This window comes from Erpetoichthys calabaricus, chromosome 8, assembly GCF_900747795.2.
Source record: "Erpetoichthys calabaricus chromosome 8, fErpCal1.3, whole genome shotgun sequence".
In the NCBI taxonomy this organism is placed as follows: Eukaryota; Metazoa; Chordata; class Cladistia; order Polypteriformes; family Polypteridae; genus Erpetoichthys; species Erpetoichthys calabaricus.
This window is the reverse complement of record NC_041401.2, coordinates 142,194,242-142,216,820: the sequence shown is the minus strand read 5'-3', so window position 1 is coordinate 142,216,820 and position 22,579 is coordinate 142,194,242. Positions and strand designations below refer to the sequence as shown.

Here is a 22,579-nt window from a genome sequence, read left to right as displayed (position 1 = left end):
TCATCCAAGCCTGGATCTTACCTTGTGTATATTCTTGCCAGTGCAGACTATGTCCTCCCTAATTCCTAGATTGTAGTATTTATGTTCTGAAAAAGGATGTACAGATCAATAGATGTGTAGAATATATTCACAACAGTAATTGTTTATATTTACCTAAATTTTCAGATGTGTAAACACTGATAATTTTCAATTTGGAAATGATAGCATTTAGGCATTTTCAGTCTAACTGATGTGAATAGTGATCCTACCTTCACATAGTAAATGGGCTGCGATAATTGTATAGTAATTTAACTAAAGTGCCTGGTTTAAAATGCTTCCTGGTTTAAATCACTTAGCTGTACTCTGTTTACATGGAGATGAAGCTGTATACAGGTGAGGTTCAACCTTAGCAACCAAAAAGCATGGCAGGTCTTTATAAGGCCTCTGTGTCTAGCAACCAGAAGAAAGATTGGGGCTGGGCCTAGAGACAGCCATGGTCGAAGGAACTCTTGTACACACATGAAAGGCAGTGGCTATGAGTTTGCCAGAATCACAGTAGCCTCTCAAATGGTAGCATGTGGAAAATGCACATTTTTAGAAATTTTGTCTCATAGCAAACTTGATGGATTATTCATTATAGTATATTCGTTTCTTTTATTCATATGCTCTAAAATTGTTCTTCATCAAAGGAATCTAAATATCAACCAGCTAGATCAAAAGAAAAGAAGCTTTCATTTTACACTGTAGCATTCAACAGAGTGACCATTCCTAATGGCAGATCCAATCGTGGACCAGATGACCAGGTTGAAACTTAAGCTTCTGGAAAAGGTAATTTTCTCATTTTGATGTATTATTTGTGTATTTATTTTAAAGTTGATTCATTAGGAAAGGAGCTCTTGTGAATTGCCATGGACTGCTTATGGTACTAGACACTGTTGAAAAAGCATTTTAGTTTTCACACTTTTCTGTCATTGTGGTCTACTGTCTTATTGTAATTTATCTTGCAGGACTTTTTGACTTCAGTAATTACGGGGTAAGTGGATGATGACCTACAGAAACTATAGTTACATTAGTTAATTAATACAAAACTTTAACTAGTTATTTCCCCCTGTAATAATTTTATTGAAAAAAACAACACGTAAAGGTTTCAAGTCCACTTGCATAGCTCAATTTCACATTTGAACCTGTACTTGAGGTTGTAGCATAACCTCAGTCCATAGTCATGATTGGCCTAGCATGGGCATTTTTCCGGCCAGATGCTTTAATTTTTACAAATAAGGATTTTCATTAAAAATGTTGGCTTCTTTGAGCCTCTGTTCTCTTTGGCTCGTCATAACACAAATACAATTGACTGTCAGAAAGACATGCCTCTCCCCTTCTCCTTGGGGTTGAAATTTAGGCAGCAGTTCAAATATGTTTTATTACAGAATTATTTGTAAGAACAAGTAAAAAAGCCTATATTGCAAGAAATTGGTACATTTATGAACTTGAAAATATATATTTGTAATGATATTCTCAAACAAACTTAATTCAATTCAGGGTCATGGTGGATTGTAGTCTGTCCTGAGGGCATCATATATAAGGCAGGAACCATAGTGTCTGCTCATACAGTAACTTGCTGAGGGCCTGTTTAAAATGACCAGTTTTCTTAGCACATATGTCTGTGACGCAGTTGGAGTAAAACTAGAGTAACGGGAGACAAACTCCATGCAGAAATGTGGATAACATACAAACTCCAAACAGGCACAGAATGTAAATGCTGGTTGCTGAATCAGTATGGCTGCACTGGAAAATAATAATTTTGTGACAGTATGCCCTGTGATGAAACAAAGTCTCCTTCAAGAGTAGTTCCTGCCCGAAGTCCAGTGTTGCCCAAATCGCCTCTAGTTCACCTTAACCCTATGACTGACAAAGCAGGTTAAAAAGAAGACAAATACTGCACTTTCATTTGTTTTGGCAGGTTACTGGTTACTTTGTGTTTTTTTTATTTTACCAGAAGTCTCAGGTTGCTAAGGCTTTGTGGTTCATAATGTGCGTAATTTCATTGTGGTTTTGTTTGTTTGCAGTTGTACAGAATTGTCAGTGTTATAATTGCTAATCTGAAACCTTACTGGTTGGTAATAAGTAGATAATGATCTTTTGCTGAAAGTATGTCACTCAGCAGATGAAGTTGTGATATGATGCTAGTTAACCAAAAGTATTTTACAGAGGTAAGAATGTTAATGCAGGTAACAAATGAGCATCTAAGAGTGTAGATCCCTACAGCTCCATGTTGCCACTTACAGATCACTTAATAGTCAGAGCCCCAGCTAGAATTTACTTTGAAAAAGTTGTTCCTCTGTATCCACTGAAAATATTCCCAGAAAGCTTTGAACTTAACTGTTAAATGAAAGTTTCAGGAAGGCCACAGGCGTAGGAAGAGCTCACATTTGACCTTTGGATATGAACATTTGAGCATGTACAAATGCTAGACTTCTTATTCAAGTCTTAAAATTAAATTAGGGGTCTAAAGTGATGTAGGCTTTGGTGAAACCCTAGGAGACTGTGTCAGATACCAGTCTAGTCATTGTCTGTTTTAAATTTGGACATAAGGTTTCTACATAAGGTTTTTTTGTTTTTTTTTAATACAGCCAGAGGAAATTGTCTTTTTGAAATTCTCTGGTTATTGTATCAAGAGTGACAAGTTAGGCTAAGAAGGGAACAAGGCATGAACCAGGCACCAAGTCCCACTGATACATACTCATGTAGGGCCAATTTCATGTCTCATCAAGCAAGTCAGTGAAAATCAAATTACAATGAGAAAATCTGTATGCATAAATACAATATGAGAAGTAGCACCAGCATGCCATACATTTGTTGTTTATCTGTTTCTAAATTCAAAATCACTTGGCAATATTGGTATAAGTTCACGAGATGAGACACAAAAATAACCGGATTGGTAAAAAAAAAAAATTTATTGCTGAATTACAGCATTCTAAACATTGTCACCTTCTATATACTCCCCATCCTGATCTCTCCACCCCTCCATACATATCTTCCATTGATTGAAAAAGTGCTGGAAGTCTTCTTTCTTGAGGATCTTCAACAGGCTTACCGTTTTTGTCTGCACTTCATTCATTGAAGAATAATGTGTTCCCTTCAGGTCACTTTTGATTTTTGGAAACAAGTAAAAATCACAGGGAGCTAAATCGGGTGAATGGGGAGGATGATCGAGGACAGGAATGTTTTTGTCAGTCAAAAACTGCTTTATGGAAAGAGAGAAAATTCACGTGAAATTCGATGTTGATTCACTGTTCGATTTATTCACCCGACATTATCGCGGCAACTCGTGTAGTGATTGTTGTGCTAATACTGACTGGGCTATTCACAGGATATACCTAGCCGGTCGGCAGTTTCAGAGGGCAGGTAAGAGGAGATATAGTTCTATGATTCACGTCCGGCCGACCTCCACATGGTTTTCCAGGAAAGCCCCAAGCCCAGTCTGGTTATTTTTGTGTCTCACCTTGTATCCCAATTTGTTCTTTCCAGCATTTGAGTTTATATCTAGCCATTTCAGTTAGATGCTCAATTCTTATTTAAGCCTAAAAAGTAAATTAAGAAGGCACCATGATGCAAGAAAACCAAGATACCGGGTAAATATTCCAATGTTGTTGCTGTCTGTGTTGAGTTTGCTCATTCTTCCTGTCCACATAATTTATTTCTTGTGATACTTCAGTTTTCCTTATACAATCAATATACATGTGTTAGATAAATTGGAGACTCTAAGTCATTCTGGTTTATGATTGTGACTACGAGAGCTAGCATGCCCTGCAATAGACTAGCATCTCTTTTAGGGTTGATTCAATATTATGCCAGATGCGTAACTGCCTACAACCATAAGTAAATAAATTCAATTCAGTGAATGGATGGATGGATGGATGGATGGATGGATGGATGGATGGATGGATGGATGGAAATATTAATAATGGACAGCTGAAAATGCCCATATAATATTACAAGTGACAAAACAGTTCTATTGCCCACATACAGTGTTTGAGCAGAAATCTGCATTTTTTTTTAAATTATAGACAAGTCAAGGATGAGTCAACAAACAACAGTCCATCCATCCATCCATCCATTTTCCAAACCCAACTATCCAGAGCAGGATCACGGTGCAGCTGGACCTTGAACAACAATACAAAATAATATTTCCTAGAAAGGCAAATTTTATACTTGGAGGTTCATGTTGATAATGAAGAATAGAATACTTTTAGTTCCATATACAGTAGGTCATTCAAATCATTCTTTCTTCAAAAGGACAGGAGGAGTTCTTTTCCAGATGGCAAGGTAGATTATATAGAGCATTTATTATTTGTAGTTTCTGAATTGTTTCATAGTTTTGAACTTACAGTATTTTGCTCTTTATACAGTGGTGTGTGGATTCTGAAATACAGAAAATAGTATACAGTATTGTTCCTACAGGTATTTGCAGGTATACAGGTAATTCTATTTACCCTGTTTTTTGGTTTCAGACTCCTTTTTTTATTTTTTTTTATTTTAAGATTATGGTTTCATTTTTCTTTTTTAACAGTTATTTTACAAGTCACAAATAATAAATTCTCAAGGTGAAATAGTGTCCAAAAAGCATAATTCCACCTATATGGTTGCCTTAATCTGTGTTAAGCAGTTATAAATAACACTGAAAATCAAAGAAGCATTTTAAATGCAGATAAACAGACCATTAAAATCAGACTATGGTACTCAATTTTAGCAGCCAAAAGAAGAAGAAGAATGGATTGGGTTAGTATTGCAGTGATGGGTTAGGCTGTCTGAAAGTCTCCTAGCCTAATCACCCAGTTTCTTCTGAGGCATTATATAAATTATATCCCACTTCATCACAGATCTGAGATGTAGGATAGAAAATAACTTATGAGCATGAAAATAAAGTATTGATCTTTTTTCCATTGCTGAGCAAGTTTGCTAGAACTTTATGGCCTCTGGTATTAAGTTGGATGAGAAAAATAAGATTCTTCTTCTTTTATCTACATTGTATTTGTTTTCCTGTGGCTCATCAGTGTTGATATAATGAGCCTTATTACCTCTCTTACCATAGTAATAAATATCAGTATGCACTTATGACACATGGTTGTACGATGTACGAGCAAATTATTGTGAATTGTTAGTGTATCAGTAGGTTGTATGTACATTGATATTATAACAACTGCTAATAAAATTCATATAATAATAATAATATTAACAACATTTATTTGTATAGCACATTTTCATAGAAAAAAGTAGCTCAAAGTGCTTTACATAATGAAGAACAGTAAATAAAAAAAAATATAACAACATAAGAAATTAAAATAAGACAATATTAGTTAGCATAAAAAAAAGAGTAAGGTCCGATGGCCAGGGTGGACAGAAAAAACAAAAAAAAACTCCAGACGGCTGGAGAAAAAAATAAAATCTGCAGGGGTTCCAGGCCGCGAGACCGCCCAGTCCCCTCTGGGCATTCTACCTAACATAAATGAAATAGTCCTCTTGTGTCTAGGGTTCTCACGGAAGGACTTGATGATGATAGACATGCAGACTTCTGGCTTTTAATTCTTCACTATTGGAACATCATGGTGCTTTGAGTAGATGCTTTCGCCACCACCAAAAGGACACCGGAAAAAGAAACAGAAGAGAGAATAGGGGTTAGTACAGATTTTAGAGCTACCATGGATAATTATTATAATGAATTGGATATACAGAGTATCAGGATTAAATTACAGTGAAATTATGAGAAGGTCATGTTAAAATAATGTGTTTTCAGCAGTTTTTTTAAAGTGCTCCACTGTATTAGCCTGGCGAATTCCTATTGGCAGGCTATTCCAGATTTTAGGTGCATAACAGCAGAAGGCTGCCTCACCACTTCTTTTAAGTGTTGCTCTCGGAATTCTAAGGAGACACTCATTTGAGGATATGAGATTACGATTTGGAATATAAGATGTCATACATTCTGATATATAAGATGGGGCGAAATTATTTAAGGCTTTACAAACCATAAGCAGAATTTTAAAGTCAATCCTAAATGACAGAGGTAACCAGTGTAGTGACATCAAAACTGGAGAAATGTGCTCGGATTTTCTTTTCCTTGTTAGGATTCTAGCAGCTGCATTCTGCACTAGTTGCAAATGATTTATGTCTTTTTGGGTATTCCTGAGAGGAGTGCGTTACAGTAATCTAGTCGACTGAAAACAAAAGCGTGAACTAATTTCTCAGCATCTTTCAATGATATAAGAGGTCTAACTTTTGCTATGTTTCTTAAGTGAAAAAATGCTGTCCTAGTGATCTGATTAATATGCAATTTAAAATTCAGATTACAGTCAACAGTTACCCCTAAGCTTTTTACCTCCGTCTTGACTTTTAATCCTAATGTATCCAGTTTATTTCTAATAGCCTCATTGTATCCATTATTGCCAATCACTAAGATTTCAGTTTTCTCTTTATTTAGCTTGAGAAAGTTACTATTCATCCATTCTGAAATACAAGTCAGACATTGTGTTAGTGAATCAAGAGAATCTGGGTCATCAGGTAATATATTCACATAATGAAGTGAGTAATGCCTTGACAAGTAAATAATTACCCATCTTTTATTATTTATTTTTCTTAAAGTGCAACTTTCAGAATCATCCATTGGTGACTATTGTATTTGTTTAATTTTTTCTTGAGGTATTATTTATTGAGAGTTTCATTTTTTTCATGAGGTATTGGGTATTGTGACTCACACTGAGACAGCATTTATTTTATATACTTTGAACTTGAACTATTAGGCCAGGAAGAGGTAAATGACCAGCGATTATCACAACTCTTCCAGAGATGAAAATTATGTCATAATTTGTGTCTTTTTTAATGTACAGTAAATATCTCAGGAAGTTTCTGACAGCTTTATTATTGAACATTTGGGAAGATTTCTTTCTGGGATTTAGAGGCTGTTTCAGTAGCCATAGTTGCAAGGTACAAACCAAACTTGACTGGTGTCAGTCATTTACAACACCCATGCTCGCTTCTGTTAAGCCATTTAACGTTTGCTTGTCTGCTGGACACACAGAGAAAACATGAGTCTCTACATAGAGGATAAACCAAATTGGGATATAATCACCGTGTGACAGCAAAGCAATCTACTGCATCACACTGACACCCAAAGGGCATACATGTTTATTGTAGCAACATCTTTAAAACTAATTAAAGTAATTCAGAGCTTAAGTAAAATTAAATGATGAAAAGCCTGTGGCCCTTAGGAACTGAACTTACCAAAGACAACAGAAAAACCAATGAAATCTCTCAAGAAATCTTTTCATTTTCATAGGAAAAAAGCCTATGTTTTGATAATATTACCTTTCTGGACTGGACAGAACCAGACACGTAATAAAAAGTGGTTGAAGTAAGTTTTACTTTTACACTGTAGTAAAAACTAGCTGTGTTACCTGGCTATGCCCAGGGAATTTCCTAAAACAGTGGGCCTTGGTTATAGTGCTGAGGGTTAATCTGATGTACCAGAAGTACTGTCCAAGTAACTGAGTACTTTTTCTGTATATTTGTTTTTTTTTTCAACTCAAGGGCTAATTTAATTAGTTCACTTGAGCTCCTTACTCTTGAACATACCATGCCATTTTTAAGGCCAACTAATCCTCAGCAGGGTCATGGTGGAGCTAAAGTCTAACCCAGCAAGCATAGGGTGCAAGGCAGGAACAGTCCTTGGATAGTGTTTCAGCCCATTGCAGTGCACACCACAGCCAACTGAGAGTCATCAATCCACTTAACCTGCATATCATTGAACTATGGGAGGAAACCAGAACACCAAAATAAAACCCAAGCATGCATAGGGAGAACATGGAAACTCCACACAGGGAGGACCTGGGGCATGAAATTTGGTCTCCTGATTAAAAGGCAGCAGTGCCACCAATGCACCACTATGCCACCACTCTTGAACATACCATATACAATTGTTCATGAGTAAAACATTCTTACCGTAGGTCAGTTCTTGTTTTTTCTAATGACATGGCTTTTGTTGATAGTCATTGCAACAGGCCCGGTCTTAGGTATTATGGGGCCCTAGGCGAAAGGGGGGTCCAGGGGCCCCCTAAGGGGGGGCGGAGCCCCCCTGGAAGCTCTGCAAAATGCGTGAAAATTAGACCAAGGAGACATTTTCTTGTAACGTTACGAGGTCATCACCATGCGTCCCTTTTTCGCCCGGAGTAGTTAGCTGCTACAATTTGCTGCCACTGACGAGGTGGAAGGATTTATGAGATCTTGACTTCTTCTTTCTTCTTCAACGAATGATGATGAGGGCTGATTCACTGATGTGAACGTTCGACCCATAGAGATCTTGACTCAAACCGCTCCGCTTTTATAGACAGCCGGCCACGTGGACACGCCCCTGCTGGCCCACGTGATTTAAACATGCAAGGGGAGGGGCGGGCCGGGGGCCTGGCCGCCGTCGATCCAGGCCCCCCGGACGCCGGGGCCCTAGGCGGTCGCCTACTTCACCTATGCCTAAGGCCGGGCCTGATTGCAAAACAATATTTTAGAGGAAAAAGTATTCTTTTGAATTGCAACAAGTAAATTGGTTGGAATAATGTGAATTTTAGTTACAAAAATACAACAGCAATTTCACCCTGTCACAGATCCTGTAAATGTGGTAGCTTTAGTCAGATTTGAATCTAATGCTTTGATGTGCAATCTTATACAGTTACTGTTTTGGAGGGTTCAGATCAAAAGTCATTTACACTGAATCGTGGTTTCCTTGAACCTATTAAATACAGCATTAACGTTTACAAGCTGTGTATTTATGTGGTCCATGGAATGAACTCAACATTTTATCATTGTACAGATAAAAACAGGTGAAAAGAAATAATATTATGAACTCTGTACAATGTCCCCCTCCTCTATTTTCTGTCTGTGGGGGACTCCTGTACTGAGCCGTGCAAGTGTTTAAATTGACCAAATCATGACATAGCTCCCAGATTGTGTTGTACCCAGGGCTTCAAGTGGGCTGGTACACTATAGTGGCAGTTCTCTGCTTCTACTTTATGAAATGAAGCATAGCAGCAAACTGGGATTTGTCCTTCAAGTGAGCCCCACATTTCTCTACAATATTGCATGTATTTTATGACCAAGCTAACTCTGTTCTTTGAGGTTAATGTATATAAGAGCACTCAACAATTCAATACGGCCTGAATTTGTATATACAGTACCTATATTCTACTGCATTGCGAGCAGCAAGAAGAAGCCGATAGAATAGTGAGTTCTGCATGTATGCAGGGAGGCCATTTGATAACCATGTCTTCTCTAAATTTGCCTAACTTTTCTTCTCTTTTTCCTGTGTAGAACAGCTACCCTTCCTCACTCCTCAACAGCGTAATTTCTGTATGCGATTACAGCCTCAGCTTCTGCAGTGGTGCTCTTCTGCTTGCAATATTCGTTTGCACTGAACTGAACTGAACACACCATTTCTCCATGATATGACTAAAGCAAAAAAATGTTGCCATGTCTAAGAATAGCCTATTCATTACAGCTTTATTACAAGCAAATATAAAGAAATAAAAAAAAGAAAGTTAAGTTAAATTAAGAAAGCTGATCCCGACACTCTCCTGAAATAAGACTGTGAGTCGCACCCTGTCATGGCATCGTAAAGAAGATATCACCGGCTGTCTGAACCGCTTACAATGACACTGGTACCGTAAATATGCATCCTTTTCCCTTCTTGGTCACTATTTGTTTTTATTTTAATTACAGTTATACACGTTTATGTATGTATGTGTGGAAGAAATTAAATTAGTAACCCTTTTCTTTCTTTTTTTTTTTTTACTATTCCAAAGGAGACTGTTGAACACCATTCCCTTGGTTTACTATCTTAACATTTCAAGAATGTTGAAGATTTTCTCTCTTTTTTTTTCTTTTTTTTATAGTTTATGTCTTATAGTAGATATCTCTATTTTATTTCACATACACCGCTGCTGGGGGCTTGTTTTGTTTTGGACGTGCTCTGTCTCTAGGTATGTCAGAGGACTGGGACTTTGTGAAGTGTGGGTCAGCCTCACGTGGGGAGGCAAAGCGGGGTGGAGGGACTAGGGAGGGAGAGAAAGAGAGCAAGCTATCGGGAAGGAGAGAAAGAGATCAAGCTATCTGTAATCTATTCTTTTAATCCTTGTAGTTATAATTACCAACATAACAACAGACTGAATGGCAATAACCCCTGGGAAAATTTGAAATTAAGGTCAAAGCAGTCTCACTTTTGGTTAAGACTACAAAATGACATCAAAAATTAAGAATCAATGTCTCCAAGACAGGGCAGTTTATTTTGTGAACTGGAATGTTAAAGGCCTGAACCACGAATTAAAAAGAAAGAAAGTATTCCTTCACCTGACAGGTCTAAACGCTAAAATAGTATTTTTACTGGAGACCCACTTATTAAGCAAGGATCAGTTCCGGCTGCAAAAAGACTGGACAGGCCAAATGTTCCATTCCAGCTTTACAAAAAAAAACTAGAGGTGTGGGAATTCTTATACATAGAACTGTCTCATTTGTAGTATCAGATGTTGTATCTGATCCTGAAGGGAGATACATTATTGTTATGGGTAATTTATTTAATTGTAAAGTGATTTTGATAAATGTTTATGCATCCAATGTGGACGATAGGGAATTCATCCAAAATGTATTTGCATCCATTCCCAATGTGAACACTCATAAAATTATAATGGCTGGGGATTTTAATTGTGTTTTAAATCCAGACCTAGATAGGTCTCCTGCCACAGGGGCAATAACATCTAACACTGCAAAGACAATTACACAGTTTGTAACTGACCACAACTTATCAGACCCTTGGAGATTTCTAAACCCAAATTCAAGAACATATTCCTTCTACTCACCAGTGCATCATTGCTACTCAAGAATTGGTTATTTTTTTTGTAGATAACCATTTCTTGCCTACAATTAAATCCTGCAAGTACGACGCTATTGTTATTTCCGACCATGCCCCCCTGATCCTGGAGATAAAATCATTATGCCCCACATACTCATCTCGCAGATGGCGTCTTAACCCACTTTTATTAGCAGACGAGAACTTTACTTTATATCAAAACAAATCATTTTTTTTCTAGAGACAAATATATCCTCAGAGGTCTGAGCATGGACACTCTGGGAAACACTGAAGGCCTTCCTAAGAGGACAGATTATCTCATATCTTTCCCACAGAAATAAACTGGAAAGCAAGCAGGTATCAAAGCTAACCAACAAAATCACTAGAATAGATGAAGAACACGCCAGGTGTCCAAGTGAGGCTCTTCATAGGAAAAGGCAGGCTCTGCATTCAGAGCTCAACCTCTTAACAACTAAAGAAACTGAACAACTCATTTTTAAATCAAAACATCATTACTATGAACATGGAGAGAAAGCTAATAAGCTCTTATCTCAACAAATCCACAAGCAAGAAGTTCACAATGCAATCCCAGCAATTACCAACACAAATGGAGACAAAATCATTGACCATAAAAATATAATGCACACATTTAGAGATTACTATAAATACTTATATTCTACTGAGTTTAAAGAAGACAAGACACAATCTAATGCATTTCTGGATGCGTTACAGATACCACAAATAGATACTCTTAGTGCAGAGGAATTGGATGAACCTCTAGTGCTACCAGAATTACTAGATGCTATAAAGTCACTTCAGAGTGGGAAAGCAGCAGGCCCCGATCACCACCTTGCCGAATTTCATAAGAATTTCTCCACTCAGCTAGCTCCCCTTCTATTAGCAACATTAACAGAAGCTAGAGACAATAAAATTCTACCTCAAACTTTTCGTGAAGCATCAATCACCGTCTTCCCTAAACAAAATAAGGATGTATTACAATGTGTATCATACAGACCAATTTCACTTCTGAATAATGATGTTAAAGTACTCTCCTAAGTCCTAGCTAGAAGGATGGAGAAAGTGCTACCTTCAGTAATATCATAAGATCAAACTGGATTTATTAAAGGCCGCCATTTAGCGTCCAATCTTCGACGCCTGTTTAATGTAATATACTCACCCGCAAAGTCAAATATCCCAGAGATTTTATTATCCTTGGATGCAGAAAAAGCATTTGATATGATTGAATGGAACTACATTTTCACTACATTGGAGAAATTTGGGTTTGGGCCAAACATTTGTGCATGGATTAAACTACTGTATACCAATCCAGAAGCTTCAGTTTGTATTAACAACATTAATTCAGACTACTTTAAACTAAAACGTCGTACCAGACAAGGATGCCCCTTGTCACCACTACTCTGTTGAGCCACTGGCAGTTTACTTTCAAAATGCATCAGAGATAAAGGGGATTATCAGAGAAGGACTTGAACAGAAAATTTCTTTATATGCAGATGACTAGCAAAATACCCGCGCTTCGCAGCGGAGAAGTAGTGTGTTAAAGAGGTTATGTAAACATATATATACATAAACATATATACTTATATATACATATCTACATATACACATATCTACATATATACATATATATATACATATACACATCCACATATATATACATATATCAACATATATATACACATACATATATACATATCTACATACATACACATATATCTATCTATCTATCTATCTATCTATCTATCTATCTATCTATCTATCTATCTATCTATCTATCTATCTATCTATCTATCTATCTATCTATCTATCTATCTATCTATCTATATATATATATACATCCCCGTGCTTTGCAGCGGCGAAGTACTGCTTTTAAATTTTTATTAAGAAGAAAACCTTTTTAAACTGAGGTAAAATCTACCACTAACAATTTGTTAAGGATGTGTTTTTTTGTGTAGCTGACTTCACACAGCCTCTCCGCTGTTTTATAAACAAACGTCATATAAGGTCTTCCTTTTTCGTTGCTTTGCCAACGGAAGCAGCCTTTTTATTTAATCCTGTTTTTACGATTGTTCTGTTTGTATATCACGTTGTCAGTTCAGCACTCTGGTTGTAATATGACCAAGCTGTGCAAGCACACTCTTGAGAATGCAACGTATAGTTGTACAGGAGAAAAGCAATCTTGCCTGAAATCAATGGCAACCTTTTGTAGGTCTATGAACTTAATTTAAACTTTAGGTTTACACGGTGCTTTCTTTCCGAAGTACCTGCACTCATGAATATGTCTGTATGCGTCAGTCGCTCAAATCCCCGCGGTTCGCACCGGTGAAGTTCTGCTTTTAAATTTTTATTAAGAAGAAAAGAAAACCTTTTAAAATTGAGGTAAAATATACCAATAACAGTTTGTTAAGGAACTGTTTTTTTTGTGAAGCTGCCTTCACTCGAGTGATCACTTCAAGCTTTAAGCCTGAGAAATCACCCCGTAAATGCACACATTTAATTGCACATCTATCTATCCATCTATCTCTATATATATATATATATATATATATATATATATAGCAAAATACACACGCTTCGCAGCGGCGAAGTACTGCTTTAAAATTTTAAATAATAAACTGAGGGAAATTATACCAATAATTATTTGTTAAGGATCTCTTTGTATACCATGTTGTCAGTTTGCCCCTCCGGTTGTAATATGACCAAGTTGTGCGCTGAGCTTACTCTTGAGCATGCAACGTATAGTTGGCCATGTGAAAAGCAAATCAAGAACAACAAGACCGCGCCAGCTGCGGAGCTCAGCTCAGAGCGAAATGAAGTGAATGAAATGAGGTGAATGGGAGGGGAGATGATCACGTGACTCCAACACCCGCCTTAACTCTCCATCCCTCCACAAACACAGACTCTTGGATCCCAACTCTCCTTTATATATATATAGATAAATAGCAAAATACCTGTGCTTCGCAGCGGAGAAGTAGTGTGTTAAAGAGGTTATGAAAAAGAAAAGGAAACATTTTAAAAATAACGTAACATGATTGTCAATGTAATTGTGTTGTTATTGTTATGAGTGTTGCTGTCATATAATATATGTGTATGTGTATATGTATATATATATATGACAGCAACACTCATAATAATGACAACACAATTACATTGACAATCATGTTACGTTATTTTTAAAATGTTTCCTTTACTTATTCATAACCTCTTTAACACACTTCTTCTCCGCTGCGAAGCGCGGGTATTTTGCTAGTATATATATATATATATATATATATATATATATATATATACAGTGGTGTGAAAAACTATTTGCCCCCTTCCTGATTTCTTATTCTTTTGCATGTTTGTCACACAAAATGTTTCTGATCATCAAACACATTTAACCATTAGTCAAATATAACACAAGTAAACACAAAATGCAGTTTTTAAATGGTGGTGTTTATTATTTAGGGAGAAAAAAAATCCAAACCTACATGGCCCTGTGTGAAAAAGTAATTGCCCCCTGAACCTAATAACTGGTTGGGCCACCCTTAGCAGCAATAACTGCAATCAAGCGTTTGCGATAACTTGCAATGAGTCTTTTACAGCGCTCTGGAGGAATTTTGGCCCACTCATCTTTGCAAAATTGTTGTAATTCAGCTTTATTTGAGGGTTTTCTAGCATGAACCGCCTTTTTAAGGTCATGCCATAGCATCTCAGTTGGATTCAGGTCAGGACTTTGACTAGGCCACTCCAAAGTCTTCATTTTGTTTTTCTTCAGCCATTCAGAGGTGGATTTGCTGGTGTGTTTTGGGTCATTGTCCTGTTGCAGCACCCAAGATCGCTTCAGCTTGAGTTGACGAACAGATGGCCGGACATTCTCCTTCAGGATTTTTTGGTAGACAGTAGAATTCATGGTTCCATCTATCACAGCAAGCCTTCCAGGTCCTGAAGCAGCAAAACAACCCCAGACCATCACACTACCACCACCATATTTTACTGTTGGTATGATGTTCTTTTTCTGAAATGCTGTGTTCCTTTTACGCCAGATGTAACGGGACATTTGCCTTCCAAAAAGTTCAACTTTTGTCTCATCAGTCCACAAGGTATTTTCCCAAAAGTCTTGGCAATCATTGAGATGTTTCTTAGCAAAATTGAGACGAGCCCTAATGTTCTTTTTGCTTAACAGTGGTTTGCGTCTTGGAAATCTGCCATGCAGGCCGTTTTTGCCCAGTCTCTTTCTTATGGTGGAGTCGTGAACACTGACCTTAATTGAGGCAAGTGAGGCCTGCAGTTCTTTAGACGTTGTCCTGGGGTCTTTTGTGACCTCTCTTATGAGTCGTCTCTGCGCTCTTGGGGTAATTTTGGTCGGCCGGCCACTCCTGGGAAGGTTCACCACTGTTCCATGTTTTTGCCATTTGTGGATAATGGCTCTCACTGTGGTTCGCTGGAGTCCCAAAGCTTTAGAAATGGCTTTATAACCTTTACCAGACTGATAGATCTCAATTACTTCTGTTCTCATTTGTTCCTGAATTTCTTTGGATCTTGGCATGATATCTAGCTTTTGAGGTGCTTTTGGTCTACTTCTCTGTGTCAGGCAGCTCCTATTTAAGTGATTTCTTGATTGAAACAGGTGTGGCAGTAATCAGGCCTGGGGATGGCTACGGAAATTGAACTTAGGTGTGATACACCACAGTTAGGTTATTTTTTAACAAGGGGGCAATTACTTTTTCACACAGGGCCATGTAGGTTTGGATTTTTTTTCTCCCTAAATAATAAACACCATCATTTAAAAACTGCATTTTGTGTTTACTTGTGTTATATTTGACTAATGGTTAAATGTGTTTGATGATCAGAAACATTTTGTGTGACAAACATGCAAAAGAATAAGAAATCAGGAAGGGGGCAAATAGTTTTTCACACCACTGTATATATATATATATATATATATATATATATATACACAAACACATATATTATATATATATATATATATATATATACACATATATGTATACACACACACACACATATATATATATATATATATATATATATATATATGTATACATACATATACACACATACATGCAGTTTCAATAACATAGAAATCAATATAAACAACATTAACATCATTATCATATGAGAATATGAAGTAATATATAAGAAGCACATTTCATATAAATATAAATTATTAAACAGTAAAATCTTCTTCTATAATTTGCTACCGTGGCTATTCGTTTGTCTGTCCAGGATTTTAAATCACCTGTAGCTCGCAAACCGTTTCACCTATTGACTTGAAATCTGGTACACATATAGTACGTCACGTCTACTATCCGCTTTATGGGTGATGATTATATTACTCTTTTTATCTTTATTTTATTTTATTGTAGAATCAACTCCTATCTGCGCACACCAGGGCAGCCGTGGGCGGATGCGTATGGTGTATTCACTCCATGTTATCGTGCATTGCGCTGTCACTGGTATTTTGATAAAAGAATTTGAACAACATATAAGAAGCGTATAAATTATTAAACAGTAAAACATTAACATTTAAGAAGTAAAGTTACATTAAGTACTACTGCAGTGCCTTCGGGTATACCTCATTTTTTGTTTGCCCATTACATGCTTAAATGTATACATTTTTTGGTGCACCTACCCGAGAACACGCGACATATAACCGAGCGTGGGAGAAGCATGGATTTTAAACACGCGTTGAGTTCATCTGCTGGTCTCCCTCGTGGAATAACTGGTAATGTTTGACTAAAATCTACAGCGAGTAAAACGACATTACCTCCTATTTTTTTTTTTACGATCTCTGAGATCTTGCTTTTTTCGGTTCAAGGCTTCATAAGCTCTTTTATGTTCTATGGTGTACTTATCCCAAACCATCATCTGTGAATGTTGCAAGACTTTCGCCTTGTATGTAGATTGGGGTAATTACATTCATTGCATTCCTAGTCTGAATCACAATCTGATTGTATGGGTGGTTACCTGGCACTGTAGGGTTGCCACCCGTCCTTTAAAATAAGGAATCGTCCCGTATTTGAGAATGAAATTGCGCGTCCCGTTTTGAATCAATACGGGACGGGATTTGTCCCATATTTTTTTTATCATTTTTTTTAAAGCAGCGTCTCATGCAAATCATCCCACACGCATTTTATGAAGATGCCTCCTTTCCTACTTTTGATTGGGTAATACTTGATGTCATCGTTAGTTTGATTGGTCTTTTTAACTGTCCAGTGAGGAGGGCGGGTCTTTTAAGTAGAGTCTGCAAAGTGTTGGCACTGGGATGTGGCACCCGCTGCAGTATGCGTCCCTTATTTTTTTGTATTAAAAGTGGTAACCCTACCTGGCAGGTAACACTTATGTTTGGTCATGAAGTCGTCTAAAATCCGCCACGTGCCCTCTTTTAATTGTGAGAAGCAGATATATATAGCCAAATTCTCGCGCTTCGTTGCGGCGAAGTACTGCTTTTAATTTTTTAAGAAGAAAATAAAACCTTTTTAAACGGATCGAAAATATACCAATAACAATTTGTTAAGGATCTGTTTTTTTGTGAACCTCGCTTTTCACAGCTGTCGCGCTACGGCGTGTGTTTCGTTTATTTGACAGTATGTAGATCGTGGTAATTACATTCATGGCATTCGTTTTCTGAATCACAATCTGACTGTATGGATGGTTACCTGCCAGGTTACGCTTGTGGTTGGTCAGGAAGTCGCCTTACATCCGCCACGTGCCCTCTTTCTGTTCCCAGAAGCTGATCATAGAATGGTTGTAATAGTTTACTTTCAAATAATGCAAAGAGTATGCGACACGTGTTTCTCCCTAATTCTGGGCTCATCAGGCATACACACTCACTGCATCCCCTCTTGGGAATCGAATCTCTATCGTCAGCGGCAGAGTTGAAGCCCCTAACGTTGCAGTCAGCAAGTCGGCTAACATCCGCCATGTGCCATCTTTCAGTTGCAAGAAGCAGATCATAGAATGGTTGAAACTGTTGCCCCTAACGTTGCGCTACGGCGTGTGGTTCGTTTATACCTCGTGTCTTCTCATTAAACTTTTATCTCGCGAATATGTTATTGCAATCCGCAGCGGGAGCGTTTCTATAAACTTAATTTAAACTTACGTTTTACACCGTGCTTTGTTTCCCTTATGAACATGCTTGTATGCTTCATTCGCTCCCTTCTCAATTGTTTAATTAATTTTTTGTTCTTCGCTGTTTGCGGCTCCTCCTTCATTTGTCCCTACTGCGTTCATAGTCTTTTCACGTGATTACGTGGGAGGCGTGATGACGTGACACTCAACTCCTCCTCCCACGGCCATTGAGCTGCCATCCATTACAGTATATTGTGAAAAAAGAGGTTCCAGTTATGACCATTACGCGTTGAATTTCGAAATGAAACCTGCCTAACGTTTGTAAGTAAGCTGTAAGGAATCAGCCTGCCAAATTTCAGCCTTCCACCTACACGGGAAGTTGCAGAATTAGTGATGAGTCAGTCAGTCAGTCAGTCAGTCAGTCAGTCAGTCAGTGAGTCAGTGAGGGCTTTGCCTTTTATTAATTAGTATAGATATGGTACTGTATACATCAGACCCACAAAATACTGTGCCTACAGTCCTAACAGCACTAACAGAATTCCAAAAGATTTCTGGTCTCTGAATTAATTTGACTAAAAGTGTGCTCTTTCCAGTGAATTCTCAAGCACACAATATTAGATTGGACACCTTCCCTTTTATCATCGCAGATCAGTTCAAATATCTAGGGGTAAACATCACAAGTAAACATAAAGCTCTTTATCAACAAAATTTTGCTGTCTGTATGGAAAAAATCAAGCAAGACTTGAATAGATGGTCAACCCTTCATCTCACTTTAGCTGGAAGAATTAACATTGTTAAGATGAATATCCTCCCTAAGCTTCTCTTTTTATTTCAAAATATTCCAATATACATCAATAAATCATTCTTTAAGAAATTAGATTCAACCATAACCACATTTATTTGGAATTCAAAACATTCACGTATCCAAAAAGTGACCCTACAAAGGCCAAAGGCAGAAGGTGCTATGACTCTGCCTAACTTTCAACTTTACTACTGGGCAGCAAATATACAACATATAAAAAACCTGGACATTGACACAAATAGATGAACATATGCAGGCTTGGTCTGCAATAGAAATAGAATCCCGCAGTTCATCTTTATATTCCTTGCTTTGCGCCCCAATAAATGCAAATTATCACCAATATATACTAATAACCCAATAGTGCTTCACTCACTCAGAATATGGAACCAATGTAGGAAACATTTTAAGACAGAGAATCTTTTATCGGTGGCACCACTACACGAGAACCACCTTTTTCAACCATCGCAAACATATGCAGTTTTTAATGTCTGGAAAACATTTGGGATTAAATCACTTAGAGATCTGTACATAGACAACGTCTTTGCATCCTATGAACAATTACATTCTAAATTTAACTTTCCAGCAACACATTTATTTCACTATCTTCAAATTAGAAACTTTGTTAAACAGAACCTGCCCGATTTCCCTCATCTCATCAAGAGGACAATGGGAAAAGGATCTCTCCCTCAACATATCAGAAAAGGAGTGGAAGGTAGCAATGCAGAGAATTCACTCGAGCTCCATATGTGCAAAGCATACAATTATTCAACAAAAAATTATATATCGAGCACATCTGTCTCGCTTAAAATTATCCAAAATGTTTCCGGGGCAAGATCCAACCTGCAAACGCTGCAATCAAGTTCCATTCTCACTGGGTCACATGTTCTGGGCCTGCACCAAACTAACATCATTTTGGACCAAGATTTTTAAATGCCTTTCAGACAGCCTTGGTGTCACAATCCCTCCTAATCCACTAACAGCTGAGTTTGGCGTACTTCCAGAGGGGCTTAAAATGGAGAAGGACAAACAAACTGTAATTGCCTTTACTACACTATTGGCACGTAGACTTATCTTGCTCAATTGGAAGAATCCTAACTCTCCCCTTTTAAGTCAATGGGTAACTGATGTTATATATTATTTGAAATTGGAAAAAATAAAATTCTCACTTAGAGGATCTGTGCAGAAATTTTTCCAAACCTGGCAGGATCTAATCAATAACATTTTAGAATAAGCTTTTAAAGCCCTGAGGAAGCAGATTCTCTCACTTTTTTGTCTTCTCCATTTATCTATATTCACTTAATACTCTATCTATTTGCTTATTTTTACTAGGTTTAAATTTTATTCTGCTGGCCATGCTCTCTTTCTCAGGGGTGGGGGTTGATTTGTTTTCAATCCTATTCTTATAAAATTGATGTATTTGTATGGAATGTTGTGTGATTTCAATAAAATCAATAAAAATTTAAAAAAAAAAAAAAAAAAAAAAACATTAGCTAATTTTGTTTTTTCTATAATGTCACCAAATTTCAATCAAATCCTTCAAGGCATTTTTTAAATTTTGGAGTATTCATTTTTTCTAGGAGGATTGGGTTTACTGATAAATATTGATATATTGAAATGTCCTTTCTTAGCAGATACCTTCTGACAAAAATGTACCATCTGACCAAATTTCACCTGTTTATCTAATTGGGAAAGAGTGTTTTTGTTGATGAGTGAATGAGTGCGTGACACAGTCAGTTTTGCATTATTTTTATTTGGGGCGGCACGGTGGCACAGTGGGTAGCGCTGCTGCCTCGCAGTTGGGAGACCTGGGGACCTGGGTTCGCTTCCCGGTTCCTCCCTGCGTGGAGTTTGCATGTTCTCCCTGTGTCTGCGTGGGTTTCCTCTGGGCGCTCCGGTTTCCTCCCACAGTCCAAATACATGCTAGTTAGGTGGATTGGCATTTCTAAATTGTCCCTAGTGTGTGCTTGGTGTGTGTTTGTGTGAGTCCTGCGGTGGGTTGGCACCCTGCCCGGGATTGGTTCCTGCCTTGTGCCCTGTGTTGGCTGGGATTGGCTCCAGCAGAACCCTGTGACCCTGTGTTCGGATTCAGCGGGTTGGAAAATGGATGGATGGATGGATATATATATATATATATATATATATATATATATATATATATATATATATATTCACGGCATTCGAAGTCTGTGTCACAATCTGATAGTGTGGGTGGTTACCTACCAGGTAACGCTTTGTGGTTGGCCAGCAATCTGCTAACATCCGCCACGGTGCCCTCAGTTTGTGAAGAGCAGATTATAGAATGGTTGAAAAATAGTTTACTGTCAAATAAATGCAAAGAGTACACGACACGTGTTTCGCCCTCATTCTGGGCTCATCAGGTGTACACACTCCACTGCACTCCCTCTCGGGAATCGAACCTCGGACGTCAGCTATATATATACATATATATATATATATATATGGAAGCGAAGGTTTGTGATACAGTTTGCATATTAGCAGCTGGACCTCGGATAAGCGGGAGACAATGGATGGATGGATAGATCCACAAAGGGAGAAAAATGAAGCACGTATTATAAAGTAGTTTTTATTCCTGAGCTTTCAGTCCCTACCAGGAGCCTTCATCAGAGGATAATGCTTAGACTTACAAGAATCAAAGGCAATATATAGCACAACTTGTTGGGGTGGCGGCGATGGGGGGGGGGTACAGGTCGTAACGTTTTATTTATTATGAATATGTTATTATGAATATATATATATATATATATATATATATATATATATATATATACAGTATATATATATATATTCACGGCATTCGAAGTCTGTGTCACAATCTGATTGTATGGGTGGTTACCTACCAGGTAACGCTTGTGGTTGGCCAGCAATCTGCTAACATCCGCCACGGTGCCCTCCGTTTGTGAGGAGCAGATCATAGAATGGTTGAAATAGTTTACTGTCAAATAAATGCAAAGAGTACGCGACACGTGTTTCGCCCTCATTCTGGGCTCATCAGGCGTACACACTCCACTGCACTCCCTCTCGGGAATTGAACCTCGGACGTCAGCGCCAGAGGCGATGCCCCTAACGTTGCGCCACGGCGTGTGGTTCGTTTATTTGACAGCATGTAGATCAGAGTAATTATATTCACGGCATTCGAAGTCTGTGTCACAATCTGATTGTAAGGGTGGTTACCTACAGATTGCTGGCCAACCACAAGCGTTACCTGGTAGGTAACCACCCATACAATCAGATTGTGACACAGACTTCGAATGCCGTGAATGTAATTACTCTGATCTACATGCTGTCAAATAAACGAACCACACGCCGTGGCGCAACGTTAGGGGCATCGCCTCTGGCGCTGACGTCCGAGGTTCGATTCCCGAGAGGGAGTGCAGTGGAGTGTGTACGCCTGATGAGCCCAGAATGAGGGCGAAACACGTGTCGCGTACTCTTTGCATTTATTTGACAGTAAACTATTTCAACCATATATATATATATATATATATACAGTATATATATATATATATATATATATATATATATATACATACTAGGGGACTTCACCCCCTACTCACTTTGCTCGCCAACCCCCCAGCCTGCGCTACGCACCAGCCACTTCGCGTCCCTGCCACTTGCATTTGTGGAATTTACTTTCACCAAACAACAAATCTTTTAATTCTCGAGGATACGCCTCTTCATTGGGAAGAAACACTACCTGAAATTGACCGAACACCATTTTGAGTTCTTTCAATAAAATGAAGACTTTCTGATAAAACAATCTACTTATGAAAGTCAGAATATCCTGAGCCGATGTAGCAGGT

At 37.9% G+C, this 22,579-nt stretch overlaps 1 protein-coding gene across 1 annotated transcript in view; it reads left to right on the top strand.

The window, feature by feature from the left end:
- The first annotated feature begins 458 nt into the window (after positions 1 to 458).
- zgc:112416 (uncharacterized protein LOC550509 homolog) overlaps positions 459 to 22,579 on the top strand; it is a 94,420-nt gene continuing 72,299 nt past the window's right edge. Inside the window, exon 1 of the mRNA XM_028808254.2 lies at positions 459 to 807. Within this exon, the coding sequence (XP_028664087.2) occupies positions 751 to 807 (57 nt within the window). The 5' untranslated portion in view covers positions 459 to 750. The remainder of the gene's footprint in view (positions 808 to 22,579) is intronic.